This window comes from Toxorhynchites rutilus, chromosome 1 (assembly GCF_029784135.1).
Source record: "Toxorhynchites rutilus septentrionalis strain SRP chromosome 1, ASM2978413v1, whole genome shotgun sequence".
Taxonomy (NCBI): domain Eukaryota; kingdom Metazoa; phylum Arthropoda; class Insecta; order Diptera; family Culicidae; genus Toxorhynchites; species Toxorhynchites rutilus.
The window spans coordinates 23,567,656-23,581,216 of record NC_073744.1 but is presented as its reverse complement, the minus strand read 5'-3'; the positions used below and the strand labels follow the sequence as shown (position 1 = coordinate 23,581,216).

Genomic DNA, 13,561 nt, shown 5'->3' with positions numbered 1-13,561 from the left:
ACAACCCTCCTGTGACTTTTTTTTCTCCAGAAATGAAGTGAAGATTACGTGAAACCTCACAAAGGCCACTAATTCAACGGCGAACAGTGTAAGTATTTTCGGTAAAACGACCCAAGAGAATTACATCCGCACTGTTGTTTTTTTTTTGTTCTGAAAATTGTTTGTGTGGCTCAAGTGCAAAATTCACAGCGAAACAATGAAGCAGATGGAAAGCTCCGAAAGCACACCGGGGTGGGAATCCTTAAAACACCCCACGGGGTGATAAATTGCACCCAACAAACCCCATGTATGTACTGTGTACGCGTTTCTCTGGCTTATGACCGGCCACAGCCACAACAAGATTACCGCAGGAGCAGACGGACAGCGAAAACGAGCAATCCGAGTCGTTCCGGGCTTCGGGAGTTGGCAGGAAAAATGATTTATAGTGACAACGGCAGCGACGCCGAAGGTTAGCTGTATGCTACGAGTGGAGACAGTGGCCACACATTACAGGGCAAATGAAGCGTCAAGGCAGCATCGCAGTTTGTGATGATGCTGGTCGCGCTCTGGAAAATTATCCTGCGAGACATGACAATTGACTTAGCGATAGTCCGTAAAGTATTTTAACGCTTAGGATGACCTTGTTAGAGCGAGTTATTTTCTTTATCGTTTGGTTCCATGTTTTTTTTCTTTTCGTTATATGCTCATCCTATTCCGTTGGATTAAGGATCAGCAGCTGCCTTGGATGTAGTTGCCAGTAAGTTGATAGGCTCTTCCAATTAGTGACTCTTGAGTAAGAGATTTTTATCCGTGAACTGAATGTCTTTTGAAAAACTTCTATTGAAAACAATAGAGCTTGGTTTGATTTTGCACATCTATATATATATATATATATATATATATATATATATATATATATATATATATATATATATATATATATATATATATATATATATATATATATATATATATATATATATATATATATATATATATATATATATATATATATATATATATATATATATATATATATATAAATGGATTTATGTCTGTCTGTCTGTCTGATTCTTATGGACTCGATAACTACTGAACCGATCAACATGAAAATTGGTATGTAGGTGTTTTTGGGGCCGGGGAAGGTTTTCGTGATAGTTTGAGACCCCTCCCTCTCTCTAAGGGGGGGCTGCCATACAAATGAAACACAAATTTCTTCATTACTCGAGAATTAGTCAAGCAAATTAAACAAAATTTGACATGTGAGAGTTCTAGGATGCAATACATGTTTCTATGGTGGTTAGACTCTCCACCCCCTCTTCAAAGGGGGGCTGCCATACAAATGAAACACAAATTTCGGCATTACTCGAGAATTACTCAAGCAAATGAAACCAAATTTGGCATGTAAGAATTTTAGAGTACAATAAATGTTTTTACGGTGGTTTGATACTCCTCCCCCTTCTCTTAGGGGGGCTGCCATACAAATGAAACTAAAATTTCTGCATTACTCGAGAATTAACCAAAAAAATGAAACCAAATTAGGCATATCGAGGTTTTAGGGTGCAATAAATGTTTCTATGATGGTTAGACTCTTCACCCCTCTCTCTAAGGTGGGGTTGCCAAACAAATGAAACTCAAATTTCTGCATTACTCGAGAATTAATCAAGCAAATGAAACCAAATTAGGCATGTGGAGGTTTTTGGGCGCAATAAATGTTTCTATGATTGTTAGACACTTCACCCCCCTCTCCAGGGAGGAGGGGGGGCTGCCATACAAATGAAAGACAAATTTCTGCATAACTCGAAAACTAATCAAGCTAACGGAGCCAAATTTGGGATGTGAGGGTTTTTGGGTACAAGAAACGTTTCTATGATGGTATGACACCCTTTCCTCCTCTGGAATAATGAATAATGTTGACAATAATGTCAAGTTTTGGTAGAAGAACTGAAATTTTATTGAAAAAAATAATTTTAAAGGGTAGATTAGATAATCAATCATTGAACAGTTCTGCGATTGGACCCGTAAACGTGCGCTTAGCAGGATAATGTGGATGTGATAACAAAAAATAAATTTTGGGCGGGACGAAGTTTGCCGGGTCAGCTAGTTATTGAGAATTTAAAAAAAAATTAGATATGACTTAAGGGAGTAATAGTCTACAAATTTAACAAAAAAATTGTACGGGGGTTGTATCCGAACACGACCGCTTCGTACGTAAGACTTCGCATACGCTTTAATTAATTTGCTTGTTTATCATTTCGGATATTATTCATAAATGCAACGAAATTTCACATAACACTCTTTCGACGTAGAACTACGTCTTTGATTTCTATATAGGGGGGTCACTCTACGAAATTGGAAATGAGGCATGTAACGATTCATTAAGAGTTTTCAAACGTGTATTACGCAAATTCGTTATTGTGATACCATTAGATAGGAAATTTATCCAACAATTTTTTTTGCTTAAAACATGTTCACTACATAGTAAAAAAAGTGAACAATTTAATGATTAAAATGGGTATGTTTTCCTATTTTACTAGCCACTCGTTTTCCCCACAACGCAACGAGCATTCTTGTTGCCTACACACGGGCGTTAGCTCACAATGTGAGTAGAAGTTAATTATGAATTATTCTCCATTTGCTGATAATAGGCATAATGAGGATGATTTTACTATATTCTTCCTAAAGATTTGACGAGAGACTGGCTTAAAAGGTTAAACGTTGATACAGATTTCATTAGATTGATATTCAGGTTGTTGTCCAATCAATTCGTGCTCTATCGTGTAGGTATTGCTACCAATAGCTTAGGTAATTGTGCTCCAGGATATCATTGTATCAAGCGTGTTGTTCAGTAATGTAAAAAATGCAACCACTTTAGGCTGATTTTCCTACTGATTTAGATGTTCGACATGGTATACTCACACATGTCAGATCATGATAGCTTAAGTAGTCGCGATCTTAATATTATGTAACCCATATATGTTTTCCTTTAAAGTATTAAGTTACTATTTTACCCGCTTCACTACCCTGAATTCATTTGTCCGTTCTTCATTCCCTTCCCTATAAATGAGCTGAAGTTAGCACCCGATGAGATCAATTTATCACAGTAGCTACACGAACTTCCCAAGAGAGCACTCATGGCCATAGAACCCGGCATAACTAGCTGACCCGGCTAACTTCGTCCCGCCCAAAATTTATTTTTCGTTATCACATCCACGATTCTTCACTAAGCGCTGTTCGTGGGTCCAATCGCAGAATTGTTCATTGATTAATCTTCTAATTTACCCTTCAAAATTACCATTTACTATAAAATTCTTAGTACTTCTACCAAAACTCGTCATTATAATATCAGATTATGTTCAGACACAATTCTCGTTCAAGATTTTCCAACAACTTGCAAATAACATGTTTCTCCGTTACACGGAATAAATGTTTTATAATGAAAATAAGAATAGAATAGAATAAAGGCAGCCCTAAATCGCACAATTTCTTCCTCGAGTTTTGCTCTTATCAACACATTCGGCGATCCATTTTTGTTTATATAGATAGAAGAAGATATATGAGTGCGTTTTATGACATTAAAATCCATTTCCATTTTCGAACGAAGATCAATCTAGTTACCGCAAACATCAATTGGACTAAAAACGCTTGTCAATATGTAATTGTAGAACATATGCGAATTGAATTTTTCCTATTTCGTTTCAGAGTTTTCCGAAAATTTTCAATTGTCATGTTTGGTTAGAATATGTTTGGTTGAAATATGTGTATTACTTCTATGAGACCCCCACTCCATTCCAGAGGAGGGAGGGGTGTCATACCATCATAAAAAAATTTCTCGTACATAAAAACCCTCACTTCCCAAATTGTGCTTGATTAGTTCTCGAGTTATGCAGAAGTTTGTGTTTGTATGCCCCCTGTAATTTGTGTTTCATTTGTATAGCAGCCCCTCGTTAGAGAGGGGGTTGGAGTATTTAACCACCATAAAAAACTTTTATTGTACCCTGAAACCTCCATATGCCTAATTTGTTTCCATTTGCTTGATTAGTTCTCGAGTTATGCAGAAATTTGTGTTTCATTTCAATTTTCCCCCTCAGAAAGGTGGGAGGAGTGTTGAACCACTTTAGAAATGTTTCTTGCGCCCTAAAACCTCCACATGTCAAATTTGGTTCAGTTTGCTTGATTAGTTCTCGAGTTATGCAGAAATTTGTGTTTCATTTCAATTTTCCCCCTCAGAAAGGTGGGAGGAGTGTTGAACCACTTTAGAAATGTTTCTTGCGCCCTAAAACCTCCACATGTCAAATTTGGTTCAGTTTGCTTGATTAGTTCTTGAATTATGCAGAAATGTAAGCTTCATTTGTATGGCAGTCCCCCCCCCTCCTTCAGAGAGAGGGGGAGAATGTCTATTCATCATGGAAACGTTTCGTGTCCCCTAAAACATTCGCATGAAAAATTTGGCTCCATTTGCTTGATTATTTTTCGAATTATGCAGAAATTTGTCTTTCATTTGTATGGCACAACCCATCCCCCCCCCCTAAGAGAGGGGGCGGAGAGTCTAACCACCATAGAACTATTTATTGCACCCTAAAACCTCCACATGCCAAATTTCGTTTCATTTGCTCACGAAAACCGTCCCCGGCCCCAAAAACCCCTGCATACCAATGTTCATGTTGATCGGTTCAGTAGTTTCCGAGTCCATATATATATATATATATATATATATATATATATATATATATATATATATATATATATATATATATAGATTAGTAGATAGATTAGTTGAGATTTCTATGCCAAATAACACGCCTTGAATGCATTCTGAGTAACAAGCTCTAGAATACGCGTGATCACAGTGCAAGTCGGAGGAAATTTCTTTGACGAAAAATCGCGCCGACCAGAACGGAAATCGAACCAGAACCCCCGGCATGTTAGGTGTGACGCTAGCCACTTGGCTACGGGAGCACTGGGTGTATTGTATCTATCTCCCCCAAATGAGAAAAACAGAGTATCGGTAAATCCACGTAGGAAACTTCATTTAAAAGTTATAGCAAAAAAAACAAACAAACTCAAAGCTTAAAACGTATACAGGAAAATGCACTTGCAGTGTACCATACAAAACATCGTACGTCTACATCATTGTCGTTCGAGGATTTGACTTTATAGCAGCAAGCTTTTTGTTGCGGAGAGGCTAAAGTTATGATTGCAATATTCACGCGTCCGGAAGGATTCTCACGCTGGATATGTCCAATTTCATGGCCCAAATACTTAATTAACACAGTCCATCAACATTGTGGTGTTATTCTCAGTTAAGGGGGTTATGATTTTAGTGACTGAACTGCGTAATAAATGGTTCTACTTAATAGAACACGCCTTGAAATGCCTCACCTTCGCCAAACTACGCAAACAATGAATTCGTTTCTCTGGCCAATATGGAGAATTTTGAGGCCCAACAAACATTCGTCTTTTTATCTCGGCATCTTGTCGATATCGCTGATGTTTTTCACGAATCAATGTTTTCCATTGTGGAGCTAGTGGAAGCATTTTGTATAAAATTCGAAAATTTTTCACAGCAAAGTATCAATTGCTTATCAGCATCGGTTTAGTGTAGTGACAAATTAGCCTAAGTAAACCCTCGGCATGCTGAAGTTAATTTCATCTTTGGTGATCTTTTTGGCGATTGCCAATCATCATGCGTTTGCCCGAAAACGTAAGAGGAGATCTACGCTTCGTGCCGAAGTGATGTAATCTTATTCTGTATTCTCCATTATCCCACAGCCAACGTCATTGGTTACGTCGGAACTTGGGCCCACTATCGCAGTGATAAAGGAAAGTTCACTGTTGACGATATCGATCCGAATCTATTTACGCACTTGATTTATTCTTTCGTCGGCATCAACAAAGATGGAACAATTAAATCATTAGACAGTTGGCTCGATATCGATTTGCAAAATTTCCGAAAATTCAACAACCTCAAACAGAAAAATCCAGAACTGAAGACGCTGGTTGCAATTGGTGGATGGAACCAGGGCTCCGAAAATTTTTCGGCCGTTGCAAGTTCCGCAGCTTCAAGGAAAGAGTTCGCTAAAAAAGCGAAAGAATTCTGCAATAATCACAATTTTGACGGAATTGATATGGATTGGGAATATCCGGGACAACGTGGTGGAAAAACTGAAGATAAGAAAAACTTTGTGTTGATGCTGGAGGAGTTAAACAATGAGCTCAAGCAAGATGATTTATTGTTAACTGCAGCTGTTGCAGCGGGCGAAGCTTCCGCCGCGATATCTTACAACATAACGGAAATGTCCAAACACGTTGATTATATCAATTTAATGGAATATGATTTTCACGGTTCGTGGGAGAAAACTGCGGAGCATCATGCTGCCTTGCATAGCAAGTCACCACACGACAAGTTGAACGTTGAAAGTAGCGTTAAATATTGGTTGAATGCAGGAGCTCCTGCTGCAAAACTGAATCTGGGATTGGGTTTGTATGGTAGAACTTTTAAGCTGAGTAATACTAATCAAAAAAGCCTCGGAGCCTCTGCTACTGGCCCTGGAACCAAGGGTAAGTACACGATGGAAGATGGATTTCTGGGATATAACGAGGTAATTACGACAGATGTTTTGCTTTTGACAGAATTTTCGCGACAATATAATATTACTTTCAGATTTGCGAAAAGTTGAAGAATAAAGAAATGACTGAAATGTGGGACGCCACCGCAAAGGTACCATATGCAACCGGCGGAAACGATTGGGTCGGATACGATAATGCAGACAGTATTACCGCGAAGGTAATCTTGTAATTTGAACTAAAAGAATGCACTCAGCGAATTTGTTAATATTTCTAGGGTCAATTCATCAAGGATAATAAGTTAGCAGGTGGAATGTTCTGGTCCATTGAGACGGATGATTTCCGTGGAACCTGCGGTAAAAAGTATCCACTGGTTACGGCCCTGAAGAACTGCCTTGGAGGGAACTCCGCCGGAGAAACAACCAAGCCTACAACGAGGAAGCCAGATGTAACGATTGCCCCTTCAACCGCAGGTACCGCAAAACCAACCGCAGTCACCGTGAAGACAACCGGTTCTCCCGGAAGCATTGACTGTGTATCGGATGGACTTTATAGACATAACTCTGACTGTTCGAAATTCTACCAGTGCTCTAGTGGAAGAAAATTTGAACTAACTTGTCCTCCTGGATTGCACTTCAACGCTAAAATAAGCGTGTGCGATTTCAAAGAGAAAATTGTGTGTTGAAGAGCGAAATGTTGTGGTTGTGGTTGACGGTCGCATCCAACTTTCATGGGATGTAAAAGACAATGCGAAATAAAATGTGAGCAACTCGAATGCAGCTGTCTATGCTTAATCCGAATCACACTAAAGATGGACAAAACAGTTCACTTTGATGAACGGTTCAGTCACTAACCGTTCATCTAAGTGAATCAGTTCTTTTGAACCGTTCTTTCGCTCTTCCCTTCCGCGATATTAAAAACAACATAGAGTGTTAGCTGAAGTGTCCTCGTGGCCGAATGGTTAGGGTCACACCTAACATGCCGAGAGTTCGGGTTCGATTCCAGTTCTGGTCGGGGGATTTTTTCGTCAAAGAAATTTCTTCCGACTTGCACTGTGGTCACGCATATTCCAGGGCATGTCACTCCAGAATGCATTCTAGGCGTGTTATTAGGCATGTAAAATCTCAACTAAGTACTAGTAAAAATGACAAAAGTAATACTACGTTGAGACGACGAAGTTCCTCTAGGAACGTTAGTGCCATTCAAGAGGAAGAACATCAATGGACAGTTATTCATTGATATCGTTGGATTGGATAGGAGATTTTTTGATTCGTATGGGATTTATATTTTTGGAATTTAGTAGGGAAAGATAAGGTGATTCTTCTTTAAAAGTCGCAAACTGTATGTGGAAATATGTTTATCGGCCGACAATAGTACATGTAATAATTTGATGCACAAAAAATATGTGAAATTCTTCATATTTTCTGTTAGCACAAAACACAGGTTCCATGTAAGATCATATTTCATAATGGTTCATTCAGAGAAAAATCCAGCAGCGATTTTTTGTCGTAGAACTACGTCTTTCAGGAAGGGTGCCAAATCAGAAAACAGGTCACGTTTTTATGAAATAAAGTTAACGTTAATAACTGTATTCACTGGGAACGAATTCTCATGATTTGCATACTAATCGAATCGGAAATTCTCTTAGATTTGTTTGATATACTATACACTACAATTCGCTAATGTCTTAACGGTTTAAATTCATGAAAACTGCAAAAATTTCCTTTTGACGTGGGACTACGTCTAACCGGAGTATATGGGGGGTAAAATGAAAACCTAAACACAGAACATGCAGGAAAAAATGAAAGATTCCGAAAGCTTATAACTCGAACATTTCTTACTGGATCGGAAAGATGTTTGCATCAATTGATAGGGAATATTTCTACGCATCTATCGCAATTAATAAAATGTTATTTTTCATTAGATAAACAATTTAATAGCTGTAAAATGTTAAGCGCTATCTAAACGCCCTAACTAACACGTTTTGATTGGTCCGATTCACGGTTTCCCCAACACAGCCATCATAACCAAGCAGCCTTGGGGAAATTGGCATTACAAATTCATGCAAGTCGGGGGCCTTTTTTGTTCTCACCGAAATATGCTCCCTAACACAGACTTCAAATCCATGGAGCGTGGAGAAATTGGCATTGCAAATTCGTGCAAATCGGGGGCATTTTTGTTCCGACTGAAATGTGTTTCCCCAACACAGACTTTAGAACCGAGGTGTCTGGGAGAATCGGCATTGCAAATTCGTGCAAATCGGGGGCATTTTTGTTCCGACTGAAATGTGTTTGCCTAACACAGACTTCAAATCCATGGAGCGTGGAGAAATTGGCATTGCAAATTCATGCAAGTCGGAGGTATTTTTGTTCCTGCTGAAATGTGTTTCCCCAAAACAGATTTTAGAACCGAGGTGTCTGGGAGCATCGGCTTTGCAAATAAATGCAAACTGCGAGTACTTTTGTATTCGCTTGCCTTTGTGCAGACTAGAGTATGTTTCCTTAACACGGTCTTCTAAACTTAGGAATTTGGGCAAATCATGCAGACATTAGAGGCAAATGAACTTTCAAGTTCAAAGCCTCTATAGTATAAAAAGTAGAAGTTGAAGTTGTTGATTCATGCAAGCCGAGGATACTTCTGCACTCGCATGTTTTTTTTGCACTCCGAAAACTGTTTTCCTAACACGGATTACAAAAGCAGGTACGAACCCAACGCTTTGGCTCAGTTTCTCAAGATCGCATTGAAGGATATGCCTTCATATCTTCTGCTCACTGAATTTCTACGCATACCATTTGATGATTAGGTAAAAAGTTGATAACTATTTGCTGCGATAACGCCTATTGATTAAACAACATACATTAGAAGTACATGTCAAAATAGAAACTGAGTGCCTGAAGTTCATCAAATCAAGCAAATTTACGTTTCGAGAAGTACCTGCACTTGAGAGATGTCAACTTCAGAGGGAAAAGTAAAATTAAATAATCATTTGATAATTCTTCCGTTCACATATTTTGTCCTAGGCAACGTAAAAGGACTTTCCTTGAATTTATTTGTAACGAAAACATAGTCTATCACAATGCATGAATTGACCGTACATGGCATTTATTCAATCTCTTTATTCACAAAGCAAATATATTGTATTCGATTGAATTCAGAAATTGTTTCATTCAATCAAAAATTTAATCAACACAAACATATGATTGCTAAGCTAAGGTAGCCCTACGTCAACCTTGCGGTTGTATCATATATATAAACCGCCCATTTTTTTCCCATACATTTGTTCTGCCAATTTGTGAGCTAATCCTTCTTCTTGAATGGCGTTAACGTTCCCTGTGGAACTTTTGCCGTCTCAAAGTATGCATTACCTAGCGTCATTTATTAATACATAGTTGAGATTTCTTAAGCCAAAAAACACGCCTTGAATGTATTCCGAGGGGCAAGTTCTAGAATACGCGTGACCACAGTGCAAGCCAGAAGAAATTTCTTTGACGAAAAATACCCCGACCAGAACGGGAATCGAACCCGAACACCCGGCATGATAATGTGAGACGCTAACCACTCGACCAAGTGTGAGCTAACCCTACGAATGCTTATAACTCGAACATTTCTTAATAGATCGGAAAGATGTTTGCATCAATTGATAGGAAATATTTCTACGTGTCTATTACAATTAATAAAATGTTATTTTTCATGAGATGAACGATTGAATAACTTATAGCTTATATAATTGCGTAGTTCTACGTCGAAAATGCGGTCGTGTACTAGATACAACCCCTTACAATTTTTTCAATTTTCTCTAACAATCAATCATAGAAACAATCACTATAACACGTACACGTAAAAGACCAAACAATGGATTGAGAGAAACGAAAAAACTTTTTTCTCAACTTGCCCTCACATGAAGATTTTATTTTTACCTAATTCATGAATCGCCGCTGCTCTCCCAGATTTTCTTTTCATAAGTTCAATCAGTTGGCTTTAAACAGTTCACTCTCAATCAATTCGTTCACAAACAGTTCACTCTCAATCAGTTCGCTTTGAAACAGTTCACTCGCAAACCGTTCTTTCGTAATCACGTAAGGAGAACTACCGTTTTTTTTTGAAAAAGAACGACCGCTCATTCACTCTTTTTGGCGAACTAGTTCTTTCGTACCGTTCGTGAACGGTTTGCCCATCTCTAAATCATACACATACAAATAACGAAGCTTGTTTGAAACAATCAGCATTCATTCGTGAAGCTAACGGAAGCAAATGAAATAAGTTTGATGTTCTTTTTTGCTTTTACAGCGTTTTGTATTTTCGAATGGTCGCACTCAAGGTTTTCAGATAGAGTTGAAGTTTTTCTCAAATCGGCTTTTTTCAAATGTGTTAAAGCCGATACCGTGAAGCTCCCTCACACCGGGCAGTGTATAATTCCGCTCACTTGACATAGAATACTGTGCCTCACAATAGCCACATTATTTCTCCTGATAAATTATTGTTGTGTATACTTGCGAAACTGAAGCTGTTCGAAAAATTGGCAACCAAGTAAGGTAGAGTGGGGCTAGTTGGTCATTTTTTGTATAAATTTGATCATAACTTTGTAGTACGAAGTCAGAATGTTAGAATGTTCTGTGCCACAATGAAGCTTACCTTTTACCCCTTGAATAAAAAATAAGCAGAGAATCATTTATTTCACATTTTTCTTTTATTGAGCGTCTTTATATTTCAGGAAAAAAAATCACCAATTAACCCCACACTCGGGGTTAGTAGCCCAATATATAGGGAAGGTCTATAAATAATAATCAATCGCAAAACTGCATTAAAGTCTTCAAAAATATAACTCTCCTAAGGAATAATATTTCAGAAAATTTGCCAGGCAATTTTTTCCAACCACTTCGTCCCTCTCCCATGTAGCTGATACCGAAATCCGGAAGTTTACTGCGCATTGGTAGGCCAAACTACGAACTTTTTCGGGAGAACGTCCACAATAGCTTTCTGCTATGTGCAAAAAATAAACTTCGACCAGCAACTTCATTCGCTCACAAAATCTGAACAGGGTGAAGTGAGCGTCATGTCGTGTTCTCTCGCCACCAAGGAAATATTTTTACCACCCTTCACTTCAGCAGCGGCTTCCCGAAGTTCTTGGAGGTTGGAGGTCAATCCTCCGTTAATTTTTCACCTTCAAGTGCGCATTCTAAAACAAAAGTATCGACACAAATAAACAGTAACTTTACAAACGCACGTTTGTTTCCATTTGTCATGTATCGTCAGGCCAAGTAATCGTAGCATCTAAAACACGGAATCAACGAGAAAATGTAACTAACTCGTGTCTTCAGAATCACAAGCACAGCTGGTTTCTTGCTTGTATTTGTTTTGACATTTGTTTCGTACGCTCCAAAGTGTAATGAAATGACCTCCTGGTATACTTCAACACACGATGCATGATTGTGAGTTTTTCATATTCAATATTAGCGATTACTACACTCTGTCCAACTTCTATAAGACCAGGTGGTGATCTTGCTGCTTTGTGTCATTGTAAACAAACAATGCTTCAATTTATATTCTATTGCATTGGTATTGGTGACTACCATACACTGTAATTTTCATGCGTTTGTGTGCAAGCGCTGAGTGTCAACAAATGTTTTTGTATTTTTCAAGTGTCAAGTTTGTATAAGACCAGTTATACATTTTTCGTTGTTTGTAACCGTCAGGTTCCTTCCCACATGTGTCTTCGACACATTATTACACACACATATCACAACCCAACACACTACACTTCAAACAACGCACAACAAAAATACCGCAGCGTGTCATCCCCCTCCTCATCGATAGCAAACGGCTGCATCGGTTTGAGCAATTTGACATTTGAGGTGTTCTACACAACGCCAATGGGCAGGGTTCTTAGCCGGTCAGCAGAGGTACCAACCCTTTGTCAGAGTAAAGCGGACCTTACACGGTCAACTTTATTGACAATATGATGACATTTGAGAGCATAATGACAGCTGAACATGGCCGACGACGCAGAAATCCGGATTTTCTGATTTTCGAGCATCAATATCGTGACATTTCATATGGATGCATGATGTTGACGTTTTACCTCACGGACTTCCAGACTGAGTTGCCAGATATGCAAGCGCACATTTAATTTTTGTTAGTCTTTTTTGCGATTGCAATTAAAATTTATAAACTACTGAAAAACGAGTATTATGATGTATTTTTGGGAAGAAAAACCGAGTTCTAAAGTGTAAATTTTGAATGAAAATTAACTTTTACGAATCAAATTAGTATTCTATGTGAATGCAAATCACTTTTTTTCTGCAAGTGGTAAGAAAATCCCATACAAAAATTATGTCTGAAATTGACGTTATATTATAATAATACATTTTAGTAGAAATATCTGAAAATTCAGGGGAAATAGGTTAAGTTAAGGTTAGGAATACGCGCTTCAACTAATTAAATAATACCAAGTAGATATTTTCATTCAATTTTTACCAATTGAAAATTGCCTCTTAGCCTTCTAATCTGATAGAGAATAGTTTGGATCCCAAACTCAAATGTCGCCACTAGCCATCACGGATATTTTCGTTGTCTCGGGTTGAGGGCGATATTGACCGTGTAAGGTGGAAAAATATTGTTTGAGGTTAGATCAGATGTTGAAAGCCTAGCTGTCACGATATTGAAGACACTTATTGTCAATCCGGTTGACCGTGTAAGGTGCCCATAAGGATTTTCCTGGCTTTCCAACAATCCGCGTTGACGGTATTGAGCTTCGTATTACGAAATGGGGGAATAGGCATGACAAAATGGGCGTGCAGAAGAAATGAACACACTTTTAAAATCAAAATTATGAATTACATTGTTTTCCCAAATCAAATTAGTACTCTATGTAAATGAAAATCACTTTTGCTTGCAAGTAGTGAATAAATATAGTACAAAAATTGTATTCAAAGATAATTTTATATCATAGTGGTAAGTTTTGGTAAGAATATCTTAAAATTCATAGAAAATAGTTTAAATTAGGGTAAGAATAACG

General features: G+C 38.1%; 2 protein-coding genes across 2 annotated transcripts in view; one reads left to right on the top strand and one right to left on the bottom strand.

Annotated features, from left to right (window-relative positions):
* Window positions 1-13,561, bottom strand: part of LOC129763542 (uncharacterized) — a 350,843-nt gene that overhangs the window by 320,473 nt on the left and 16,809 nt on the right. The gene's annotated exons all lie outside the window — the stretch shown is intronic.
* Window positions 5,563-7,321, top strand: LOC129763543 (chitinase-3-like protein 1). The gene is made up of 4 exons (XM_055762732.1): window positions 5,563-5,683; window positions 5,752-6,581; window positions 6,644-6,766; window positions 6,824-7,321. The coding sequence occupies exons 1-4, from the start codon at window positions 5,614-5,616 to the stop codon at window positions 7,229-7,231; spliced, it is 1,431 nt and encodes a 476-aa protein (XP_055618707.1). The 5' UTR covers window positions 5,563-5,613; the 3' UTR covers window positions 7,232-7,321.

Coding starts and splice junctions, on each gene's coding strand:
- LOC129763543 (XM_055762732.1), top strand. CDS start 5,614: ATGCTGAAGTTAATTTCATCTTTGGTGATCTTTTTGGCGATTGCCAAT. Junction 5,684..5,751: donor TCATGCGTTTGCCCGAAAAC/GTAAGAGGAGAT, acceptor ATTATCCCACAG/CCAACGTCATTGGTTACGTC. Junction 6,582..6,643: donor GATTTCTGGGATATAACGAG/GTAATTACGACA, acceptor TATTACTTTCAG/ATTTGCGAAAAGTTGAAGAA.